The 21,622-nt window shown below is 34.7% G+C and overlaps 1 protein-coding gene across 11 annotated transcripts in view; it reads right to left on the bottom strand.

Annotated features, from left to right (window-relative positions):
- Window positions 1-21,622, bottom strand: part of cyst (rho guanine nucleotide exchange factor 18 cysts) — a 137,404-nt gene that overhangs the window by 64,731 nt on the left and 51,051 nt on the right. Inside the window, exon 1 of one of the 11 annotated variants that reach the window (XM_088261869.1) lies at window positions 15,587-15,793. The exons of 9 other annotated variants lie outside the window; for them this stretch is intronic. In XM_088261869.1, coding sequence (XP_088117995.1) covers window positions 15,587-15,611 — 25 coding nt within the window. In that variant the 5' untranslated portion in view covers window positions 15,612-15,793. Of the gene's footprint in view, window positions 1-15,586; window positions 15,794-21,622 lie in introns of those variants that run through there. One more of the 11 variants, XM_088261868.1, reaches the window with a different exon arrangement.

Genomic DNA, 21,622 nt, shown 5'->3' on the forward strand with positions numbered 1-21,622 from the left:
ACGACCGGAAGCGCGGAGCGAGGGGGTTCTCCAATTTTAATAAACTCCAACTCGATAGGGGACAGGTGGACCGGATTGAGCGCTGTGCGCGAGAGGTCATTCGACTCTGGCAAAGTGCGTAATTTCCGCGAATCGAGAAAATTAAAGGCACGCCATTTATTTGACGTTTTATACGAAAACACAAAACGAAAAACGGAAAAGGGAGATAGATGTACACAATATTTCGAGTGTGACCAAATCTTTGTTCACAAATTCTGGGTTGATGGAAATAGGTCGACTTCGGAATTATTTCCATCAAGATATTTATTGATATCTCAACACAATATGAGTAGTGTAGTTAACAATCATGGGTAAAATTGTGAATGTTACACGTGTATAAAGTGATCACTTATCCAGCCTATGACAGGTCGAAAGCCCTGTAAATGCCCAGATGTCCATTTTCATTTTCATCTTTGTTGAGATATCAATAAAAAAGGGAGATATACATTTAAAAAATGTATAGTTTTCCTAATGTGGAAAACAGTATTTAATAATAAAACCCTTACCGCACCCCAATGGTGTATAGGGCACTGCTTCATATAAACGCAGTGTTATCTCGATCGTTTACACATGAAGGAAAGGTGATCAGCCTTTCACTTCAGGTACCAGTCCAGTGTAATATTGAATAAATATTAAAGTGAAAAAATCACTTATATTTATTAAACCCCCCTGGGAATCGAACCCGGGACCTCCAGAACGGAAAACAGTATTAAAACCGTAAAATTGGATATTAAAACCCTTTGCACTCGAAAGTTATTTGGTATGTGCATACGCCAACTCAATTGAATTTCGAGACTTTTTAGTATTTAGTTTTACTAATATGATTCTGGTTTGATTATATTAAAAAGAAAATAACAATTCATTAAAAATATTGAGTATCGGGACTTTATTTTCTTGGCGCCATAGCAGCGGCACTCGAGTAATACGGCAAAACCAGGCATGCCACTTCTATGGCGGCATTCGAGTGCTAAGGGTTAAAAATAGAATACACAACCAGATAAAAAAAGATTTCAGAGGTGGTTAAAATGGTGAATGAAATACAAAAGTAAACGTTGATAGATCAATAAAATAAATAAGAGTGAAATTCGAGCGATCTTCCGAGATGAATGCCGAATTGGCGCGACGAATTAGGAATTCGAGACGGCGAAAATTCGACGAAACAAATAAATTAATTTTAAAAGGCTAGGTCGGAGGGTCGGGTTTCAAGCGATCCGACCTTTGCGTAATGCAAACCGGGAGACAAGAGAGATGAACGTTGTACATGCTTTCGGAATGCCCAGAAAATGTACTGTATCCCAGCAAAAGTGGTATATTTTTAACATAATATTTACCCGCTACAGGGTAGAAAGTGTCGTTTTTGCATTTTGAAGAAAAGGTATTGTTTAATTATTTTTTTGAATGCACTAAATATTTTTCAAATGGAAAAAAAAACCTTCAAAAAACCTTCCTAAAAAGATCTGTTGCACAATAAAAAGCGACTTGATATTTATTTTTAATACAATTTATTATATTTTTAAACTTTAAAAACGATCTCCTGAAAAATCAAGTTTTTTTATACATAATGTTGTTGAAAGGAGTGAGCGACATAAATAATTAGATAAAAAAAAGATTTTAGAGGTTGTATAAACGGTGGATGAAATACGGAAATAAACGTTGATAGATCAATAAAATATATAAAAGTAAAATTCGAAAGACCTACCGAGATGAATGCTGAATTGAATAATTTGATGTAATTCGTGAGTGAAAATTCTAGGCAAAATACACTCGCCAGACACCCTATGTGAAATCGGAAAATCTACATGACCCATTACGTCGGTTGCATAAGAAGTCAACACCGTTATGTCTGGGAGGGCCGACATCTTGTGGAGACAGACTTCATTAGCGTCGGTAGCCGGGGAACGGAAGCCGTCGAATATTCGCGGGAAGTTTCCAACCGAACCGGAACCAGGAAACGGAAGTCGCCGAGGGATGGCGCGCCGCAGAGGCGTGTTCCAGGAATAGTAACGATACTACGCCCCCACAATGCCTTTCCTGTTTCCACTCTTCGCCGGGAACGTGACGAGCGATAATTATTGTTATTGCGATGAGCGATTGGCAATGCAGAACTCGCTATGGCGAAGATAGAGAATTAGAAAAATATATGAACCGTCAAAATGGAGTTACTACAACTACTACTGACCCTTATCCGCACCCAATGGTGCATAGGGCACTGTATAAAATTGATCCAATTTTAATTTGATCATTTATTTTATACCTTATGTGGCCAAAGTCTGGTGTTTCCGGTACAAGTCCGTGGTAATATTAAATATATATATATATATATATATATATATATATATATATATATATATATATATATATATATATATATATATATATAAACTGCGATATGAAAATACAATGCATATCCCCGTAATAAACGAAGTCTGTTACGGTCGCTTCCAAAATTGAAGTGTCGATTTCCTAATTAACGAAAAATAGCGGTACGAATTCGTCTGAAACGGCACAAAATAACAGTATCCATAGCTAACCGACGCTCGAGAGAGATATTCGCCTTGAAAGGGAAACAATGGAGCCGCTCTAATGTCGACTGAATAGAATTAGCCAATAATTGTGCTATTACGAAATGGGCGTTCATTGTTTCCCTACCACGAATCGCCTAGTCGGATCACTTCCTACTGGTGTTCTATTCTAATTTTATAGCCCTCCTACGAGATATCGCTCGAGTATAGGCCGCGTAATACAACCATGTCGCAGGGGCTGAAGCAGTGCCAGATAAGAGAACCTAGATTATCTTTATTTTTTTTCTTGAATGTTTTCCGCAGATACTTTGTGGCACATTTAATAAACTTTATAAAGTTAAATAACTTAGTTTTTTTTATGTATTAATTTTAAATCAAACACAGATTTTTTGAGTCTACTATGTTGTATTTTATTAACAAAAACACATTAAAAAAATTATATTGTGACAATTGTTTCGCCTTGTTAGGGCATTATCAAACGAATTCGTTGTGTTTTTGTTAGTAAAATACAACTTAATAGACTCAAAAAATCTGTGTTTGATTTAAAATTAATACATAAATTAAAATGGAGTTTTACAAATTAAACGCCAAATCAATAAATAACTTAGTTTTAACTTCATCAGGGTTTATTTTAATTCAAAAACATTAAAAACATTAAAATACTCTCACCAAAAACTTCCACACACTCCGTAAAAATCCTAAATATAGTATGTTTTTGAATTAAATTAACCCTGACGATGACAAGGTTCTTGTCGAAACCGGTAGGTTAAATTGTGTTGATAAAAAAGTGGTTCAAACTAAGTTATTTAATTTTATAAAGTTTATATTTATTATTTTTGCATTTCACAATATATTGTAATTACAAGTTCCAAAATAAAATATTAATACAAAAAAGCTCCCACAAAGGCATGGCCTGTGTGAACGTTATACTTAAGTTTATAATTAAAGGCAAGAATACAAAAGATATTATCAGAAATAAAATTAGATCAAAAGTCTTAATATTAACTACAAATATTTTATTTTAACAGAAAACAAAAAAAAAACAAAAATATGAAAATGAAAATGAAAAAAGGTTAGCAAATATGTAATATATGATATATACGTTCGTAATATCAAATATGTAATTTATGATATAGCTGTTTGCAATCAGAGGGTAGATAGTGCTTGAACATAAAAATCATAAATTACAAATTACAAATTAGTACCGTATTAATTAAGCAACTACTTTATATTATATTAAATATTTATTAAAATTACAAATGATGATAATAAAGAAGGTAAAAAAGGGAATTTAGGGAAGGAGGTAGAGGTGTTTGATGGACAGTTAGGATTCTAATGATAGATAGTAATATCTCAGACGTTTCTTAATAGTTATCAGAGAAGGTGCATTTGTTTACGCGGAGAGGTAATTTATTCCATAGTCTGGCCCCTTGGACAGAGAAGGAATTACTGAAGAATGATGTGTTATGGCGAGGAATGGAAAGTGTTCTTTCTTGGGAAGAATGAAGTGATAGATCATGATCTGAGAGGCATTAAGGAATTTATAAATCTAGTCATATTCGTTAGTTTTATAGAAATGAAATATAAAATGAACGTACATTAAAATCCAAGTTATTAAATCTGTCGTAATCTTGTTTATCTGCGATGTTCATTAAAGAAGAAATAAAGTTTATACCGTTGACGGGAATTGATCGTGAATCATTCAGATCTCTTACTAAACAGTTGTTTAACGTCTACAAATCGTTTCTAGATTCTAGATCAAGGATTTATTATGTTTGGCGCATAGTTTTACGGCGTATTTAGATCTCGACGTTTACGACGGTGGATCTATCAATAGAGATCACCTACTAAATCTGCGGAAGTATGAGAGATCTATTATCGGTCTTTCGGAGAAAGAATAGCGAATACAGTAAAACCTCGATAAAACGGACCCCTATTTAACGTCGTTATCTGACGAATCCGACTATTCGTCAGATAACGAAGTTCAACAATATTTTACGCATTTTCGTAATTTTAGAGTCGATTGTTAAAAAAATGGCAAACTTCAAAAGTGCAAACAAAACTTGATTTCTTTTTCAAAGTAGAATTACCGAAAGCAAGCCCGTCAATATTAAACAGCAACGTCGCTTCACGACGAGTGTCCGAAGAAAATAAATAGAATTTTGTCTGTGTTTTGTATTGTTTATTTAAAAAAAGCGTTAAGCACATTAAAAATAAAATTGAAATATTTTAAACCAATTTTTATGTATCGGATTTTTGGCTTTAATGAACACCCCGTCCCTCCAGTTCGTCCGTTATATTGAGGTTTTACTATATCACCAATTTGGTCGCGAAAAAAAAAATTGGCGACATGATCAAAAATGATGATTTTTTATGACTTTATACACTTGTGTAACGTTCACCATCATCATTGAACATCCATATTGTATTAACTCTTGAAGCCTGTATATATGCAATGGCCTCAGAACGTTCCACATGTGGGTATGATTTTCGATACGTTTGGAAATATGGCTGATTGTAGCTAAAGTGATCGCTCAAGCCAGCCAAATGCCAGGCCGTAAGCCCTGTGATACTCAGACTTTCACCTTCTTTCATATAAAGAGGAACGCCTTGTGTCGGGTTGTGGTCCCGTGGTTAGTGTCGCGGACTCTTGTGTCAGAGTTTCTCGGTTCGAGCCCACTCTATTCCAATTTGATACCTATTTATAATAATGAGCCGGTTAGACTAAAAAAAATAGCATGAATGTGAAGTATTTTTGTGAATAATAACAATGCTAATACTTATATATTTTTTTCATTAAAAAAATATATATAACGTGGTAATATTTTTCTTCGTAAATTGGGTGTAAATAATATGTAAAGTGGGTGTATAAAAATAAAATAAACAATGTGTTGCTTTGTAATTAAAGTTTATAATTAAAGTTTATTCTTAATTTATCTTTATAATATTTTTCTATCCATCTATCTGATTCTGACAGTTCAGAATATTATATTTTTTCTATCTGATGTCTTTTGTTTTATTCAGTGCGACGCATGCGACATCTGGTGGTAGAACTGTTTTATGCAGGTACTATTTGTAAGTACTTAATAAAATGTATAGGTAGGTACCTAGGTATTTTATTACATATATACATGATTCATATCAAGTTGAGACACCTTTAAATTTAAAACAGCATTTTACTCGTACGTAAATCGTAAACGTTTAATGTAATCAGTCTTTTATACAGTAGTCAAGATCAGCGCAATAAAAATCCGAGGATGATTTAGTCGTTCCTACACATACTCCCAAGAACTTTGAAGCAATAACAAAATAAGATGTTAAAGCAGTAAATAATAAACAGTGCCGACCTCTGAGTGTTAATTGATAATTAGCAATCCACACAGAAAGTCAAAATTCAAAATAAAATGAATGGGATGTTTGTAAACACGCGAAGGTCAGTGGCGTGCACAGATAATCAATTAGGGTAGGCAGTAGAGGTAGAAAGTAAGGTAAGCGGGTACTACTTAGTAATTTTTGGGTAATATACCCAAAATAAAACAATGTTATTGGATTGAATTCTACTTTTATTTACATATATATGATAATATGTGACGCGTTTCGTCTTATTAAGACATTATCAAACACTTAAAACACATGAGCGTTTGATAATATCTTAATAAGACGAAACGCGTCACATATTATGATATAAATATATGAAAATATGAAAATAAAATTAGAATTCAATCCGATAACATTGTTTAATTTTGGATATAAAATGGAATTCTACCAACTGTCTGCAGTTACAATAAACTACTTAATAAGGTAGGGTAGGTACTGGTCGCGTTTTTTTCTATGTCACGCGGATAAGTTAGGATAGGCACTGCTTTTCTGCCTATATGAAAGGCACGCCCTTGGCGATGGGTTTTCTATCATCTTGGGTATTTTCAACATAATGTGCCATTTTAAACACTCGTCTTCTCCGTCTTATTCCTCATTGCTGAGGGTTGTGACCCTTGCAGAAGCAATGACTCTTCTCCAGTTATCCCTTGACTGCGCTGCACGTAGCGCTCCAACCACTGAGGTGCCTGCTGCTGCCTTAATTTGATCCATCGTGTGGGGATCTTCCTCTCTCTCTCTCTCTCTCTCTCTCATTCCCTCCAGGATACCGATCACAACTAGTCATTCCAGGCTATCCTCGTTGCCACGCGCAACGTGTCCAAAGAACTGGAGAATCCGTCGGGTACAGATATTGGCCAGAGTCAAGCCAAGCAAGCGTAATTCTTGGCGAATTACACTCGTAAAATAGCATAATTCATTTATTCTTTCGATATCGAAGACGATTTATATTTTTCAAAACTTGCTTTACCCGGCATTTCAAAAGGGACTGACCTCCACATTTGGTCGTATCGTAACATTCGCGGCGAGCATTCGACTTCGGATGGAGCACTCGGCTCGCTGTACTGACGTTACGAATGCTCGCATTGTAACGTGTTACATTACGACGAAATGGCTCCGGTCAGTCCCCACCTTAAGGGCGCTTGTGCACTACACGGAATTTTACTGTCCGGCAGTCCGGTTAGCATGATAAAACGGATGATTGGCTTGTGCTTTTGGCTTTCTTTCTTTGGATCGGTGCGCTTGATCGGTGCGTGATCACGGTGCGCGTAAATTCGATCACGCAAAACTGTCGTAGTCGCTTTTATTTAAAACAAACCGGACTGCCGGACTGTAAAATTCCGTGTAATGCACAAGCGCTGTACGGCTCGTACTATGACCAGAATCACTACATAGTCTGTTTTTGGTTGGTAGGGAGGTATTGCTTCTTAGCCATGAGCCCGCCAACGTACATATTGTATATTCTATAAAATAAATTAAATAAATAATTCGTAGGAAGTATAAATATGTATCCAATCACTTGATTTAATTATGCTATAAAATGACAGTACATTAATAGTGGCCGCTCTGTTTAAAACGCGATATTTAATAAACATGTCCGTAAAAACCTAATTAAATAACGTTATTGAAATATTATCTTAATTAGATTATTTAAATAATACGCAATCTCTTTGATGACAGAAAATACCAGGAATTAAATACAATCATTTTAGATAGTCCCTAGATATTTTATGTACGCAAACGAATATAAATTTACATATAATATATGTAAATGTTTCGCAACTAAAATTGATGTTCGAATTATATTAGACAGCTTATTTTGTAAGCATTTGACATTGCTATTTTAACTCTTTGACTGATGAGTTTTAACCTTTCCCTTCCGGTGCTAAAATAATACGCGTCCCGGTTTTGGGTAGTCACTACACAATAAAAATATAGCGATTTTAAATTGGAAAAATACGGACATTCATAGCTAATCCCCTTAATTAATTATAAACGAAGTAAAAAATAGTAATAATTTAGATTTATTTGCTGAAAACATTAAAAAACCATCTGGCAACGCTCACGGAACCAGCATAGGTCCACTCTTGTTGGAGGCCCAAAAGCTACTGCCGCTAGCTAGAGAACATTGAGATTTGAGCTCCTCACACTTGCACAGTGCAAGTATGCAAGAGTGAGATGGGAATTTAGTGTCGCGGTTCCCGTATACTCTTCACGCGCTGTTTACACGCGAATTTGTTTCCGATATTCACAAAATACCTCCATGTACCCGATAAATTCTGATAGATTTATATTATCCACTGACACTTCGTGATGGAATTGCATTTTTAATTTATTATTAGATTAAAACCAATATTTTTAGCTTTTCCACTTTTTTATTTGACCAGCGACCGGGTTTCGTCGTTACCGACATCATCAGACTGGTGATGTCGGTAACGACGAAACCCGGTCGCTGGTCAAATAAAAAAGTGGAAAAGCTAAAAATATTGGTTTTAATCTAATAATAAACGATAAATTCTGATTATTATTAATATTCTTTTTTAAATCAATGCGTTAATATGTTATGGAAGAATACCTTAATCTTAGCCTTGCATATATTATATTTGTAGAGATATTATGGTATTAGAAGCAATGTGTACAAGGTACACAACACCGGGAAGGGAGGGTTAACGACGATTTTATTTGGAAAAAGGCCAGGTTTTTATTTTATTTCTGATAATGAAATAGTGCATTATTGCATAACAACGTTTTACAGATTTTATGTTTTTTTCTTCTAAATAATTTGTTTTTATTGAATATTTCTCTTATATTTATTTAATAATACCCTGGACTGGTAGAAGAAGCGCTGGACTGATCGCCTTGCTTTCATACAATCCACGATCTAGATAACACTGCATCGACGGGATGCAGTGTCCTATGAAACATATTTGCATGTTGATATATCAACAAAAAAAATTACGCGACTTGTACAATGATGATGAGTCATTAAAACGTGGAATTCTACTAGTACATGGGCGGAATATTATATATACATTTTTTCATAATCGGTAGTGTAATGGTGCGGTCGGTTCCACTCCAGAAGCCCGGTGTCGGGTTCATTCCCCGTACCTGGCCAGAATCAAACTGCGCTACAACCAAATTCAAGTCTTATTCTCATCTCGTTCTCTCGTACATGGGGTATTAGTACAAGCAATATGGGAAAGAACGAGAAATAGGGAAATATTGGTAGAGGTAGGTGCATTCGGTCACGCATGGGGTGCGTCACTTGTTCGAAGAGTTTCGCTACCGATGTAAGAGCTAACGCCAATCGCAATCACTTAGGTTCATGACCTATCAACTGGCGTGTTCGTTTGCAAGGTGCATCGTTGAAAAATAACCGCTTGTTGACAGGTCAGGCATGATTGACATAAATATATCTAGATGTTCCAAGAATTTGGTTGTCAATCATGGGTAGAACTGATAAATGTTACACGTGTGTACAGTGATCTATTTTATTTTCATTAATTGATTCGGCAGTCACTTTGTGGTAAAATCTATCCATTTTTTTTAACTTAGTAAATACCACTCTTCCTTAAAATCTACTGTGACACGTGTTTCGATGCATTCCGCATCATTTTCAAACACCGTATACACAAATACTCAGTATAATCAAACACCGTATACACAAACACCATACGGTGTTTGAAAATGATGCGGAATGCATCGAAACACGGTCACAGTAGATTTTAAGAAAAAGTTGTATTTACTAAGTAAAACGTGAATTAAAAATTACCTGTTTTAACTTAAACCAACCTATGACTGTCGTAAGCCCTTGTAAATGCCCAGATTTCCATATTCTTCTTCACCTATGTTGAGATGTCAAAAAAACAAATCAATTTTCTTCTTCAGGATCCGTAACATTATAGAATTTTGATGAATGATTGGAAGTTAATTTTAAAGTGGAAAAGTGGGATGACAACATTTTCTGCAAATGCGTCGCCACCGTTCTTTTTTTATAGTTATTTTTTGTTTATCATATCCAAGGTTTATAGATCAGTAAGTGGATTTTTCTTTTAGATTTAGCTATTTTTTACTATGATTTTAATTTATTTTTAATCTGTTGGGAACATGAGAGATACTCTTGTATGGGCCAGTCACGAACTTTTCAGCATTTGCTCATTGCTGGGAGGAAACCACGTAAAACTCCTCAGGAGAAGCCGGACTGTTGAATGTCATCAACAGGCCTTGCGTTCCACCTCCCAGCAATGAGCAAATGCTGAGAAGTTCCTGATTGGCCCACACTAGATTATTTATCCTGTTCCCAACACATATTTAAAAAAAAAAACTATTTTTTTAAGTTAGAAGAAACAAAAATCCACTAAACGATCTATAAATCTTGTACATAATAATCAAGGTAAATAATAAAGTAAGCCTAGGAGGGTCAGGACGGATGTATGTGGACCTGGAGTGAAATGGCAACACGTAGTAGCAGCAGTAAAGTGGAACTGGGCAGGTCATGTCGCTCACTCCTTTCAAGAACGTCATAAATCAAAAATCGTTAATTTTCAGATGTGCATGTTTTCGGGATGCCCAGAAAATGTACTATATCCCAGCAAAAGAGGCTTTTTTTAAACTTAATATTTACCCGCTACAGGGCAGAAAATGTTGTTTTTGCATTTTAAAGAAAAGGTGTGGTGTAATATTTTTTTTAAATATACTAAATATTTTTCAAATGGAGATTTTTTTCTCTTTATTTTAAATTCTTTTGCATTGTACAAACATGACATAAATTCAAATACAAAAAAAATACGAATAAAATATAAATACAAAAAAAGATCCCACAAAGGCATGGCCTGTGTGTGGGTATATGGTACAATATTATTTAGGTCATAGTAAAGGAGCTGGCAAGAACACAATAGGTATTATAATCTTTTAAGTTTTTACCTAAAAAGATCTGTTGCACAGTAAAAAGTTTAAAAAGTGGCTTGATATTATTTTTTTTTAATACATCTGAAAAATCAAGTTTTTGATATATGACGTTCTTGAAAGGAGTGAGCAATGTGGCACGCATGCTGAGGATAGGTGGAAGAAAAGGGTGCTTGACTGGAGGCCTAGAACAGGACGCAGAAGCGTGGGTAGGCCCCAGACAAGACGGTACGATGACATTGAAAAAGTGTTGGGCCTGCACTGGAAGAGAGTCGCGTCTAAAGGGAGGTCTTTGTTCAATACTGGACACAAGAAGAAGGCTGAAGTAAGTAAGTAAGCAGCAACAACTCAATTTTACCCGTTAAAATCCCGATCTTTAAACAATAATAAATGTTTATAAAATGAAATAACTTTGTTATAACCACTTTTTTTATTAATATAATTTAACCTAACGGTTTCAATAAGAACCTTGTCATAATCAGGGTTTATATTAATTCAAAAACATTAAGATACTCTCACCAAAAAACTTCCACACAGTCCGTAAAAATCCTAAATGATGAACAACATTTAGGATTTTTACGGAGAAAACAAGGTTCTTGTTGCAAACGGTAGGTTAAATTATATTAATAAAAAAATGGTTTTAACAAAGTTATTTCATTTTATAAAGTTTATAAAATGTGCACAAAGTATCTGCGGAAAACATTCAAGAAATAATAAATGTAACTCCCAACTAAAAAAAAAACACAGTGCCAAGGCATTTGCAGAAAATGTTCGATCATTGCATTTTCCACCGTACCATCATTCATCGATATTCTATAATATTACGGATCATGAAGAATGTGGAATTTTGGGTGTTTACAGGCCTTGCGACCTGTCGATTCCGGTGATTTTCGCCCGGCCCATTTGTGACCTTTAGCCACCGGTTACATTTTTCAAGTCCAAAATATTAGGTCACGGCCCCGAACGTGCGGAGGGAACAGGATTAGGGAAAAAAGTATTACGAAAATCGGGACAGCAGTGCGGGTCGAGGTCGGCCTCAAGCGGTACAGAGTTTAAAGCTAGGGTGGCCAACCCGCGGCCCGTGGTCATGTATGACGAATATATTTTTAAACCAGTGATATATATGTGATGCACTGTTATGTATGAGCCAAGTCATGCATGTTGTAATAAAAACTGAACTATATCCGTTCGCACGCTCTTCAGCATCGCCAATTTAAGGCAATCTCGAAAAATTTCGAAAACCAGTTAAGGTGTGCAACTTCAACTATTGAAAAAGATTTAGAAAAAATAAGAAAGCGAAGAGAAACTCAAATCCCACACTTAGTGGCCATTGATAAATTATTATTTTTTGACATCTCATCACAGATGAAGAATATGGAAGTCTGGGCATTTGCGGGGCTGACGACCGTCATAAGCTGGTTTAAGTGATCACTTTACACACGTGTAACATTCACCAATTCACAATTAAACCAGCCTAAGACGGTCGTCAGCCCCGTAAATGCCCAGACTTCCATATTCTTCTTCATCATCTTTGATGAGATGTAAAAAATAATACGAAAATAACTCCTGTAATTGGAGATAATCCAGATTATGTGAACAAGTATTTGGACACACTCAAAATGTTGTAAATTGATAAATTGGTTTTATTTCAAATAAAATTGGTAATATTGTTTGATTTACGTATCCTTATTAATAATTTTCATTGTTGAAAAAATTCAAAGTGTTTACTACTATACAAATACATTTTTTGTTGTTCAATGTGTGTTTTCTTCTAACATCTGGTGTAAGTATTTTTTTCTACAATTACCCTGATTATTCTGACTATCTCTGCTTTCAAATTATTTATAATACTTAAAAAAAATAATGATTTTTTTCTAATGTCTGTATGCGACCATTGGGAAAATTTAAGATCATCGATGCGACCCGGGGTGCAATTTGGGTTGGCCAGACCTGGTCTAAAGGCAGCCTTATCCTTTCTCCGTCCCCCTCGCTACCGCGAGAGCGAGGGAGAAGGAGATAAAACAACCAGCCCTCCAAGGAAAATGCGTAACGTTTTAAGATTAACAGAAAGAGACGGCCCGATGCGCTCGATGCGGGTGCGAGCGAGAGACCGCGGAACATTACGAGTTTATAAGCCGAACAGGCAGGGGTGGAAATACAATTACAAGAAAGTAAAACAAATGGCTCGAGCTGCGAGTATGGAAATTTATTTATGCCGACCTGAGTCCTTCGGACAATTTAGGTCGTGTCCTAGAAGAGAAAACATTAAGGAACTTTACAAATTAAATATCGTTGGAAAAACAGATAAATTATAATCTTTCATAAACGACTTTGTGACTTCGTATAGAAGAAAGAACCGTCAAATTTATTTGGAAAATAAACAAAATATTTTCTTTTAAGGCTGTTCTTACCAATTTAATATTTTAAATACTTTTAAAAAATGTATTTAAAGCATTTACTTTGTGGTTAGTTATTTTCAGTAAAAATGACTAATCACAAAGTAAATGCTCTAAATATTTAATATATCTACAACATTTTGTGTGTTATTTTCATATTATTTTTTGTGTATTTTCATATTATTTTCATATTATCAAAATGTTGTAAATAAATCTGGTCAAATTATAAGCTTAATAATAAAAATGAAAATGGTATTTTCTGGCGTTTCTCAAGTGTGTGATTATAATCCAGGATTCAAATCTCACATACTTATATAAGAGTTTCTGCTTAGTAAAAAAGCTTCTTTACATCTCACCAATAGATGTCTCTAGTGAAGTTCTAGTGATTCAAGAACAAGGTTTCTAAATTGGTTCATATATATAGAACTTCCAAGAATTTGAGTAGTGAGGTTGTCAATAATGGGTAGAATTTGTGAATGTTACACGTGTGTAAAGTGATCACTTAAACCAGCCTATGACGGTCGTCAGCCCCGTAAATGCCCAGACTTCCATATTCTTCTTCATCTTTGATGAGATGTCAAAAAATAATTTAAAATATTAATAATAAAATATTTTCTTTTAAAAATAACGTTTATGAAACCTGCATAAAATTGCTTGTAATTAATTTTGGGGCACAATCCATTATGGGCATTCGATGAAATAAATCATGTGTTTTTTGAAATATTAGTTCATGCAATTAATTCCTTTCATTATTGTATGCAATTAATTCCTGTAATTTGTACGATTTTTTTTAAACCATATGAAAAAAGGGCGTAAAAATTACGGTTTTCGACAAATGAAGAGGATATAAATGTGAAAACAGTATTTTTTTTATATAAACTCACTGAAAATGGAACGGCACTGCAAAAAAAAACTCTGGAAAATATCTATTAGAGTGATGTTAAATATAGGATTTACCAATTGTAATGTACGAAATCCGAAAAACCGAATGTATTGACTTTGAAAGCTTAAGGCCCTACACTCAATAATAGAATTCATTAAGCGACCGCCAGCGCTGAGAACCGGCCGTCACCTCTCGCTAATTTTTTAAGAATACAATGATTTTTTTTAATATTTTTTTTTTAACTCCTTACTTATCAAAAGCTCTTTTCTCTTCAAAACCATATACTAATTTCGAAGTAAAACTTTTTTTTTCAATACAAAAACGGTATTTTTAGCAAAAAATTAAATTAAGTCAAATAACCTGTGTATTATTAGATTAAAACCAATATTTTCAGCTTTTCCACTTTATTTTTATTTGACCAGCGACCGGGTTTCGTCGTTACCGACATCGTCGTTACCGATGTCGGTAACGACGAAACCCGGTCGCTGGTCAAATAAAAATAAAGTGGAAAAGCTAAAAATATTGGTTTTAATCTAATAATATATCAAAATGCAATTCCATCACGAAGTGTCAGTGGATAATATAAATCTATTAAATAACCTGTGTTAAGAGAAAATTAAGTTGCAATTTATCATATATTGGTAAGATCTTAATGAAGAGTCTAAGTCGCCTATCGTAGGGCGGGTATGTATTGTATAAACTATCTGCTCTACCATTGCCTTGTATTCCCGTGTGAATCAAAAGTTAAATATTATTTTAAGACATGTTTATGTATATGCGATAGTACGCCTACGAGGCACGGAATTAGGCTAGAAAGCAAAAGTATCTCAGTTCTAGAACAGTGACAAAACGACCCCTCTATCCGCTAACCCCAGGGCGGGGTGTTCTTTGTAAAAATGTCGAGCAGCGTCGAGAGGGGGTGACGTACTACTACCCAAAAGGCTCTCGAGTCGCGACGCCTCTTCGGAAATAAGTGACTATCATCTGTTGCTCTATTCACTAGTCGCTAGTCTATCAGCGTAACCACTCGCTAGCTGGAAAGGTGAATGGATGAAAAGAGGTACCGTAGAACGGGGCTACTTGAACTTTGATGTGTCACTTGAGCCCAGTACAAAAAAAAATTAGATCTGTATTAGGTCTACAATAATGAACGTATCGACATGATCCGTTGTTTCCCTGACAGGTGACACTTATTGTCACGATACGTTCAATATTGTAGACCAAATACAGATTTAAATCTCATTTTTGTACGGGCTCAAGTAACACATCAAATATTGTCAATATCCACTTTCAAGTGTTTGAAATACTTATTTATACTTTGAAATACTGATCATGCCAAATCTTTCTCGGTTATCCACTGCATTATCAACTATAGCATTTATTATATGCGAAAATGAGTTAAACGATTATTTCCATAGCAACTTTAAAACGTGAAAAAAAAACCTTGAAATTTTCACAAAACTCACATTTCCTGTCGATGAAATCAAACATCACAATCACAAATCAAATTATCCACTAATAATTCGGATATCATCTGTCACGAACTGTAGGCGCTGAATCGCTTAATTTTCAGCTACGGTTAAAAAGAAAAAGTACAATGGGAAAATAACAACAAATTGTGCGCGCGGAAAACGAGAAACACGTCACCTCCGTCAGGCGTCTGCGTGAAGACTAACACAAGACAGTAGGTAATTAAAGTAAACATTGGGAATGAAAGAGATGAATCTCTAACAAAGCAAGATCACAACAACACCGGGGCAAGTCTGCAAATGTAAACAAGCCGGGTTGTGAGTCGGTAGCGTTGTGGAGTTTGTGAAAACACGGTTTCAGTTTCAACGTGAATTGTGAGTCGGTAGCGTAGTGTACTTTGTGAAAACCTAGTTTCATTCTCAACATGAATTGTTAGTCGGAGGCGTTGTGTACTTTCTGAAAACCCAGTTTCAGTTTCAACGTGAATTGTCAGTCGGTAGCGTAGTGTACCTTGTGAAAACCCAGTTTCAGTCTCAACGTGAATTGTTAATCGGTGGCCTTGTGTACTTTCTAAAAACCCATTTTCAGTTTCAACGTGAATTGTCAGTCGGTAGCGTAGTGTACCTTGTGAAAACCCAGTTTCAGTCTCAACGTGAATCCCTCGTAAGGAAAACGAATCGAAAACGTTATAAATAATATTTTTATCAAATTTAAAGATTTTTCTTTAATAAAAGACATGGATTTTAGTATCTAAAAAGCTAATTAATGTATTGAATCAGCGATTCCAAAACTTTTCTATTTCAGCTGCCCACTTCGAGATGGGGGTCGTCGACCAAAAAAGGGCTTCGCTTCGAATAACTATTTTTTTCCTATTTTTTCTCCAAAATTCTCCCAAAATCTTTTAAAATCGCACTCTTAATCTTTAAGCGACTTCAATCGCTCGCTGGGAAGAGATGTTGCGCACTTTGAGAATCAATGGTGTAAATATGTTTTTTTTTAATTATAAAAAGGACTAAACTTTTAGCGCAATAATAATATACTTATATGTTTAAAAAATAATATTAGTGTTTTTTTTTAACTTAAGAATTTTGTGTAAAAAATACTAAGAAATAAAGATAAGTATGATAAGCACAAAAAACATGTTTTTAATTAAATTTCAATAATTTTAAATATATATATATATATATGGGAAGCAGATTTGAAAACTCTTGATCTGATGATTTCAGATAAAATAAAACAAAGTTGATTTATCAATTTATTTTTTTGATATTTGATTGATCACCATGCGTTCCCATAATTTAAGATCAAGTTAGCACGGCGTGGGGATCCAATATGGTAATCTAAGTACCATTGAGTGTGTATGGGGACCTCCAGATAAGTATATAGGTTTCAAGACTGAATGCAAATTTTGTATTAACTTGAACCAGTTTTCGCATGAACTCTGAATAAAATGTTGCTCAAAATGCAAATGTCCGTAAACCGGGATGTACAATGTGGGTATAATGTACATTTACATACATGTATCCTGTCCATTTCTCGGTACTGCGTTCGCGCATTTGGCGTCCAACACAGCCCGGCGCACAGGAGTTGCTGCCGGTCGCGAGATAGAAATAAGCCCGTTCTTAGATCTGAGACCATTTTTATGGATAAAGGAAGCTATAATTAGGCGAGACGTCAAAACTACTGGCGTTTCATTGCACATTAGTCGCGAAACACAAACGGACAAAACGGAAGAAAAACGACTCTGTCACGTAATAAATGTGCGAGCGCTCCTTTGTCATAAAGAAACACATGAGTGAAGATTTTGTTATATTTTTTTTTTAAATATCATCTTTTTTATAATAACACCAATCACCTATGTATGCATTATTGGATCCAGAAAACTCTCTTTAAAAAATGCTTACTCTCCAAACCCTCATCCGCATCCGATGGTGCATAGGGCACTGCATCACATAAAATCAGTGTATCTTGATCGTTGCAAATGAAGGAGTGATCAGCCCTACGCTTCAGGTACTAACTAGTCCAGGGTAATTATTATTAATAATAAATAAATATCAAGTAAATGTCAATGGAGCGAAAAAATCAATTATATTTATTTGACCCGCCCCCTGGGAATCGAACCCGGGACCTCCAGAACGGTAGCCGAGCGTGTTAACCATTACGTTACGGAGGCGGACATTTCATATGTGCATTATGTAAACAATGCCATATTCCTTCTACACATCAATTTGAAACGTATCTGAAGCGTACAACAAAATACATTATAATTCATAAATTTATGATGCTGTGAATTTTCTTCGAGATGTAGACAACAAGATTGAATGTCGAAATGAAATCTTTTCATGTTATTTGCAGCATATTTCTGAGAATCAACAGGCACCGGGAAAAAATTCTCCAAAATGAAGGAAAAACAACTGAGAATAGAATCGTAGCACAGCACGCCGCACCGGTTCAATCACACCAATTCTCTCTTGCAGAGCACTGGCAGGCGTCGTATCGTAGTTGGGTAGACGCTCGACTGCGAAACTGGCGTCGCGGGTTCGATTCCTCCCAATGGCAAAATGAATTCAAGAAAGATTTGTTTTCAATTGGTCTTGGTGTTTGTAATGTATTTTTTACATTTACCTTCCCTTTCCTGACTATCCTACCTGCAGACAAGCATCTAATATACAGTGGTGGCCAAATGTATTACGCACCCCCTACAGAATTGGTTTATGTCTTTAAATATGAACTCTTGCAATCTTTTCGGATTGTATCGTATTTTTATGGATTTTACCTACTACTTATTACCTGCTATCCCTGCTTACGACAGTTAGGGGTGTGGTTTATTTTAAAACACTCTTCTTACTAATTTTAAGGGTCAGTTTTATATCGTAGTGGTACAGGAGAAAGTGACCAACTGACAAAACGTAAAATGTTCAGGAGGGCCATTCAAATCACTTTTGCTTGGCAAGAAAATAAACATCTATGCAGTAAGTCATTTTTTACAAGTCAATATATTATGCTTCCAAGTTTAAAATCCTTTGGGATTTTTTCAGAGCAATATTAAGCTAGTAAGATATCAAATAGTCAATGATCACGTTTTTGTAAAAAAAAAATGCACTTGGTCACTTTCTCCTGTATGACTGCGATATGTGAAACATTGCTCTCCAGTTATTTTAATCAGGGAAAAAGTTCATTTTTTTGTACTTTTCATTTAAACCTTCATTATTTTATATTAAAATGCCAAAAAACGTGATTTGAGTGAAACCGAGGGGTCTCAAATAAATTTATTGAATTCAGAAGGGTTGATCCGGGTAAAAATAGCTAAAAAAATTAAATGCTCCCAGGGTGCGGTCCAAATATTTTTTTAAATATTTTTTGAATCTGGTTCTTATGAAAACTGCCAAAAACTGCTAGAAAAGGGATCACTTCAAGTCGCAAATATTGAATTTCAATTAATGAATAATTAAAAAATCGTCTTAGTATGTCTTTAAAGCCATCTGCAGAACTGGAAAGTGAATGCAACATAAAAATTTTGACACGCATCGTAAGAAGATGTCTTCAAAAATATAAATTACTAGTCTGCAAAGCGAGGAAGAAACTATGGCTCTCTGAGGTCAACAGGAAAAATGATTAATCTGGGCACGAGGACACTAAAATTGGACGACAGAAGACTGGGCTAAAATACTTTGGTCCCATGAAACTAATATTGAAATAAGTATAATAATCTTATGAGTTTTATATAAAAACAGTAATAATATTTTTTAGACACGCAGGTAACAGAATAAAAATAAAATAAAAGTAATGTTTTTTTTATTTATAGATTTTCGGGGCTCCTGGTTCAGAGCCATGGTTTCTTCTTCGCTTTACAGACCAGTAATCTAGATTTCTGAAGACGTTTTGTTCATGATGAATGTCAAAATTTTATGTTGCATTTACTTTTCAGTTCAGCGATAGCTTTAAAAATATACTAAGACGATCTTTTAATGATTCGTTGTCTAAAATTTGGTCTTTGTGACTTGAAGTGATCCTTTTTTGGGCAATTTTCATAAGAAACAGATTTAAAAAATATTTAAAAAATTATTTGGAAAAATATTATCTTCTATTGGACCCCAAAATTAGAGCACGACTGATTGATGAGACCTTTGATAGAATTCAACATTTAAGAAGCTTGAGTGATTTATCTGACAAAACGTCATAAATGGTGACAGTAAAAAATTGCATTTAAATTGAAGAATCAATAAATTTTAAAAAAAGTGCTCATATCTATAAAACCACCATACTTTTTAAAGAACAATTCGTATTATTATGATTATTGTATGATTATCAAGTTTAATTAAAATACCACTAATTTTTGGTATTTCTCAATTCACTCACATCACCCCACTACCTCCACCAACTGAGAGCTATTTTATATTATTAAAAATAAAAATTTAAATAAAAACATATAAATATAGACAAGCAACTCGCGTGATATCGTCTATTGCGCTTTATATTTTACGCAAACAAGGATTACCCACGAAATTATTCCGGGCCAATTCATGAACACGTTCGATAAACAAGAACGTTAACTTGGAATTATAAATAAGGATATTAAAAACGTGATGTTTTTCGGCGATATGGCGTTTTATCCCCTTTTGGGTGTAGGTTAATCCCGACGACAAAATCTTTTTCATTCAAACCCTTATCAGCACCCCGATGGTGCATAGGGCACTGCATCATACAAACGCAGTGTTATCTTGATCGTTAAGACACAAAGGAAAGGTGGTCAGCCCTCCGCTTCAGGTACCAGTCCAGGGTAATATCGAATAAATATTAGAGTGAGAAAATCACTTATATTTATTTCACCCCCCTGGGAATCGAACCCGGGACCTCAAGAACAGTAGCCGAGCGTGCTGACTATTACACTACGGAGGCGGACTAATAGACATAATCTGGACGAGGAAAAGTCCCGACAAGCGGCAAGATATATTTTGACTGGTCGGGATTTCGATATAAAGGGATTTCAGTAAAAAAAACATAAAAGATAATATAAAAACAACACGTTGAGTGTGTCCAAATACTTGTTCACAAATCTGAATTATCTCCAATTAGGAATTTGAAACTATTTTATCTCACCAATAGGTGTCTTTAGTGAAATTCCAGTGATTCAAGCACTATATTTCGAAATTAAACCATATATAAAGAAGTTCCAAGAATTTGAATAGTGTGGTTGTTAATCATGGGTACAATTGGTGAATGTAACACGTTTGCAAAGTGATCACTTAAACCAGCCTATTACGGTCGTGAGCCCTGTAAATGTCCAGACTTCCATATTCTTCTTCATCCTTGTGTTGAGATGTCAAAAAATAAAATGAAAAATAACTACTATAATTGGAGATAATCCAGATTTGTGAACAAGTATTTTTTATACACTCAAAATGTTGTTTGTTTAATTTGATAAAAATTTGATAAAGAATCCAATCCAATTTGATAAAAATACCCTGCAGATTCTCTGTACTATAATCCGAACGCTCCACTAATCCGAACATAGGGTAAATTTTCGGCGTTCGGATTATAGAGGTCCTGCTATATATCGCTTACTTCTTTCAACAACGTCATATATCAAAAATACTTGATTTTTCCGGAGATCGTTTTTAAGATTAAAAATAAACTAAAATGTATTAAAAATAAATATCAAGTCACTTATTGAACTTTTTACTATGCAATAGATCATTTTTGGTAAAACCTGAATGTTTTTTCTCCATTTAAAAAATATTAAGTATATTTCAAAAAATAATTAAACAATACCTTCTAAATGCAAAAACAACACTTTCTGCCATGTAGCGGGTAAATACAAAGTTAAAAATATGCCGCTTTTGCTGGGATATAGTACATTTTCAGGGCATTCCGAAAACATGCACAAATGAAAATTGACGATTTTTGATATGACGTTGTTGAAAGGAGTGAGCGATTCGTTACATCCGAACTATTGTTAGCTGCAAGATGTTTGACTGCCTCGTACACTGAAAATAAATATTAATCGATTTAATTACCTGGCAACGAAGAGG

This window comes from Brachycentrus maculatus, unplaced genomic scaffold (genome assembly GCF_059751285.1).
Source record: "Brachycentrus maculatus isolate JH-2025_06_01 unplaced genomic scaffold, ASM5975128v1 h1tg000168l, whole genome shotgun sequence".
Classification (NCBI taxonomy): domain Eukaryota; kingdom Metazoa; phylum Arthropoda; class Insecta; order Trichoptera; family Brachycentridae; genus Brachycentrus; species Brachycentrus maculatus.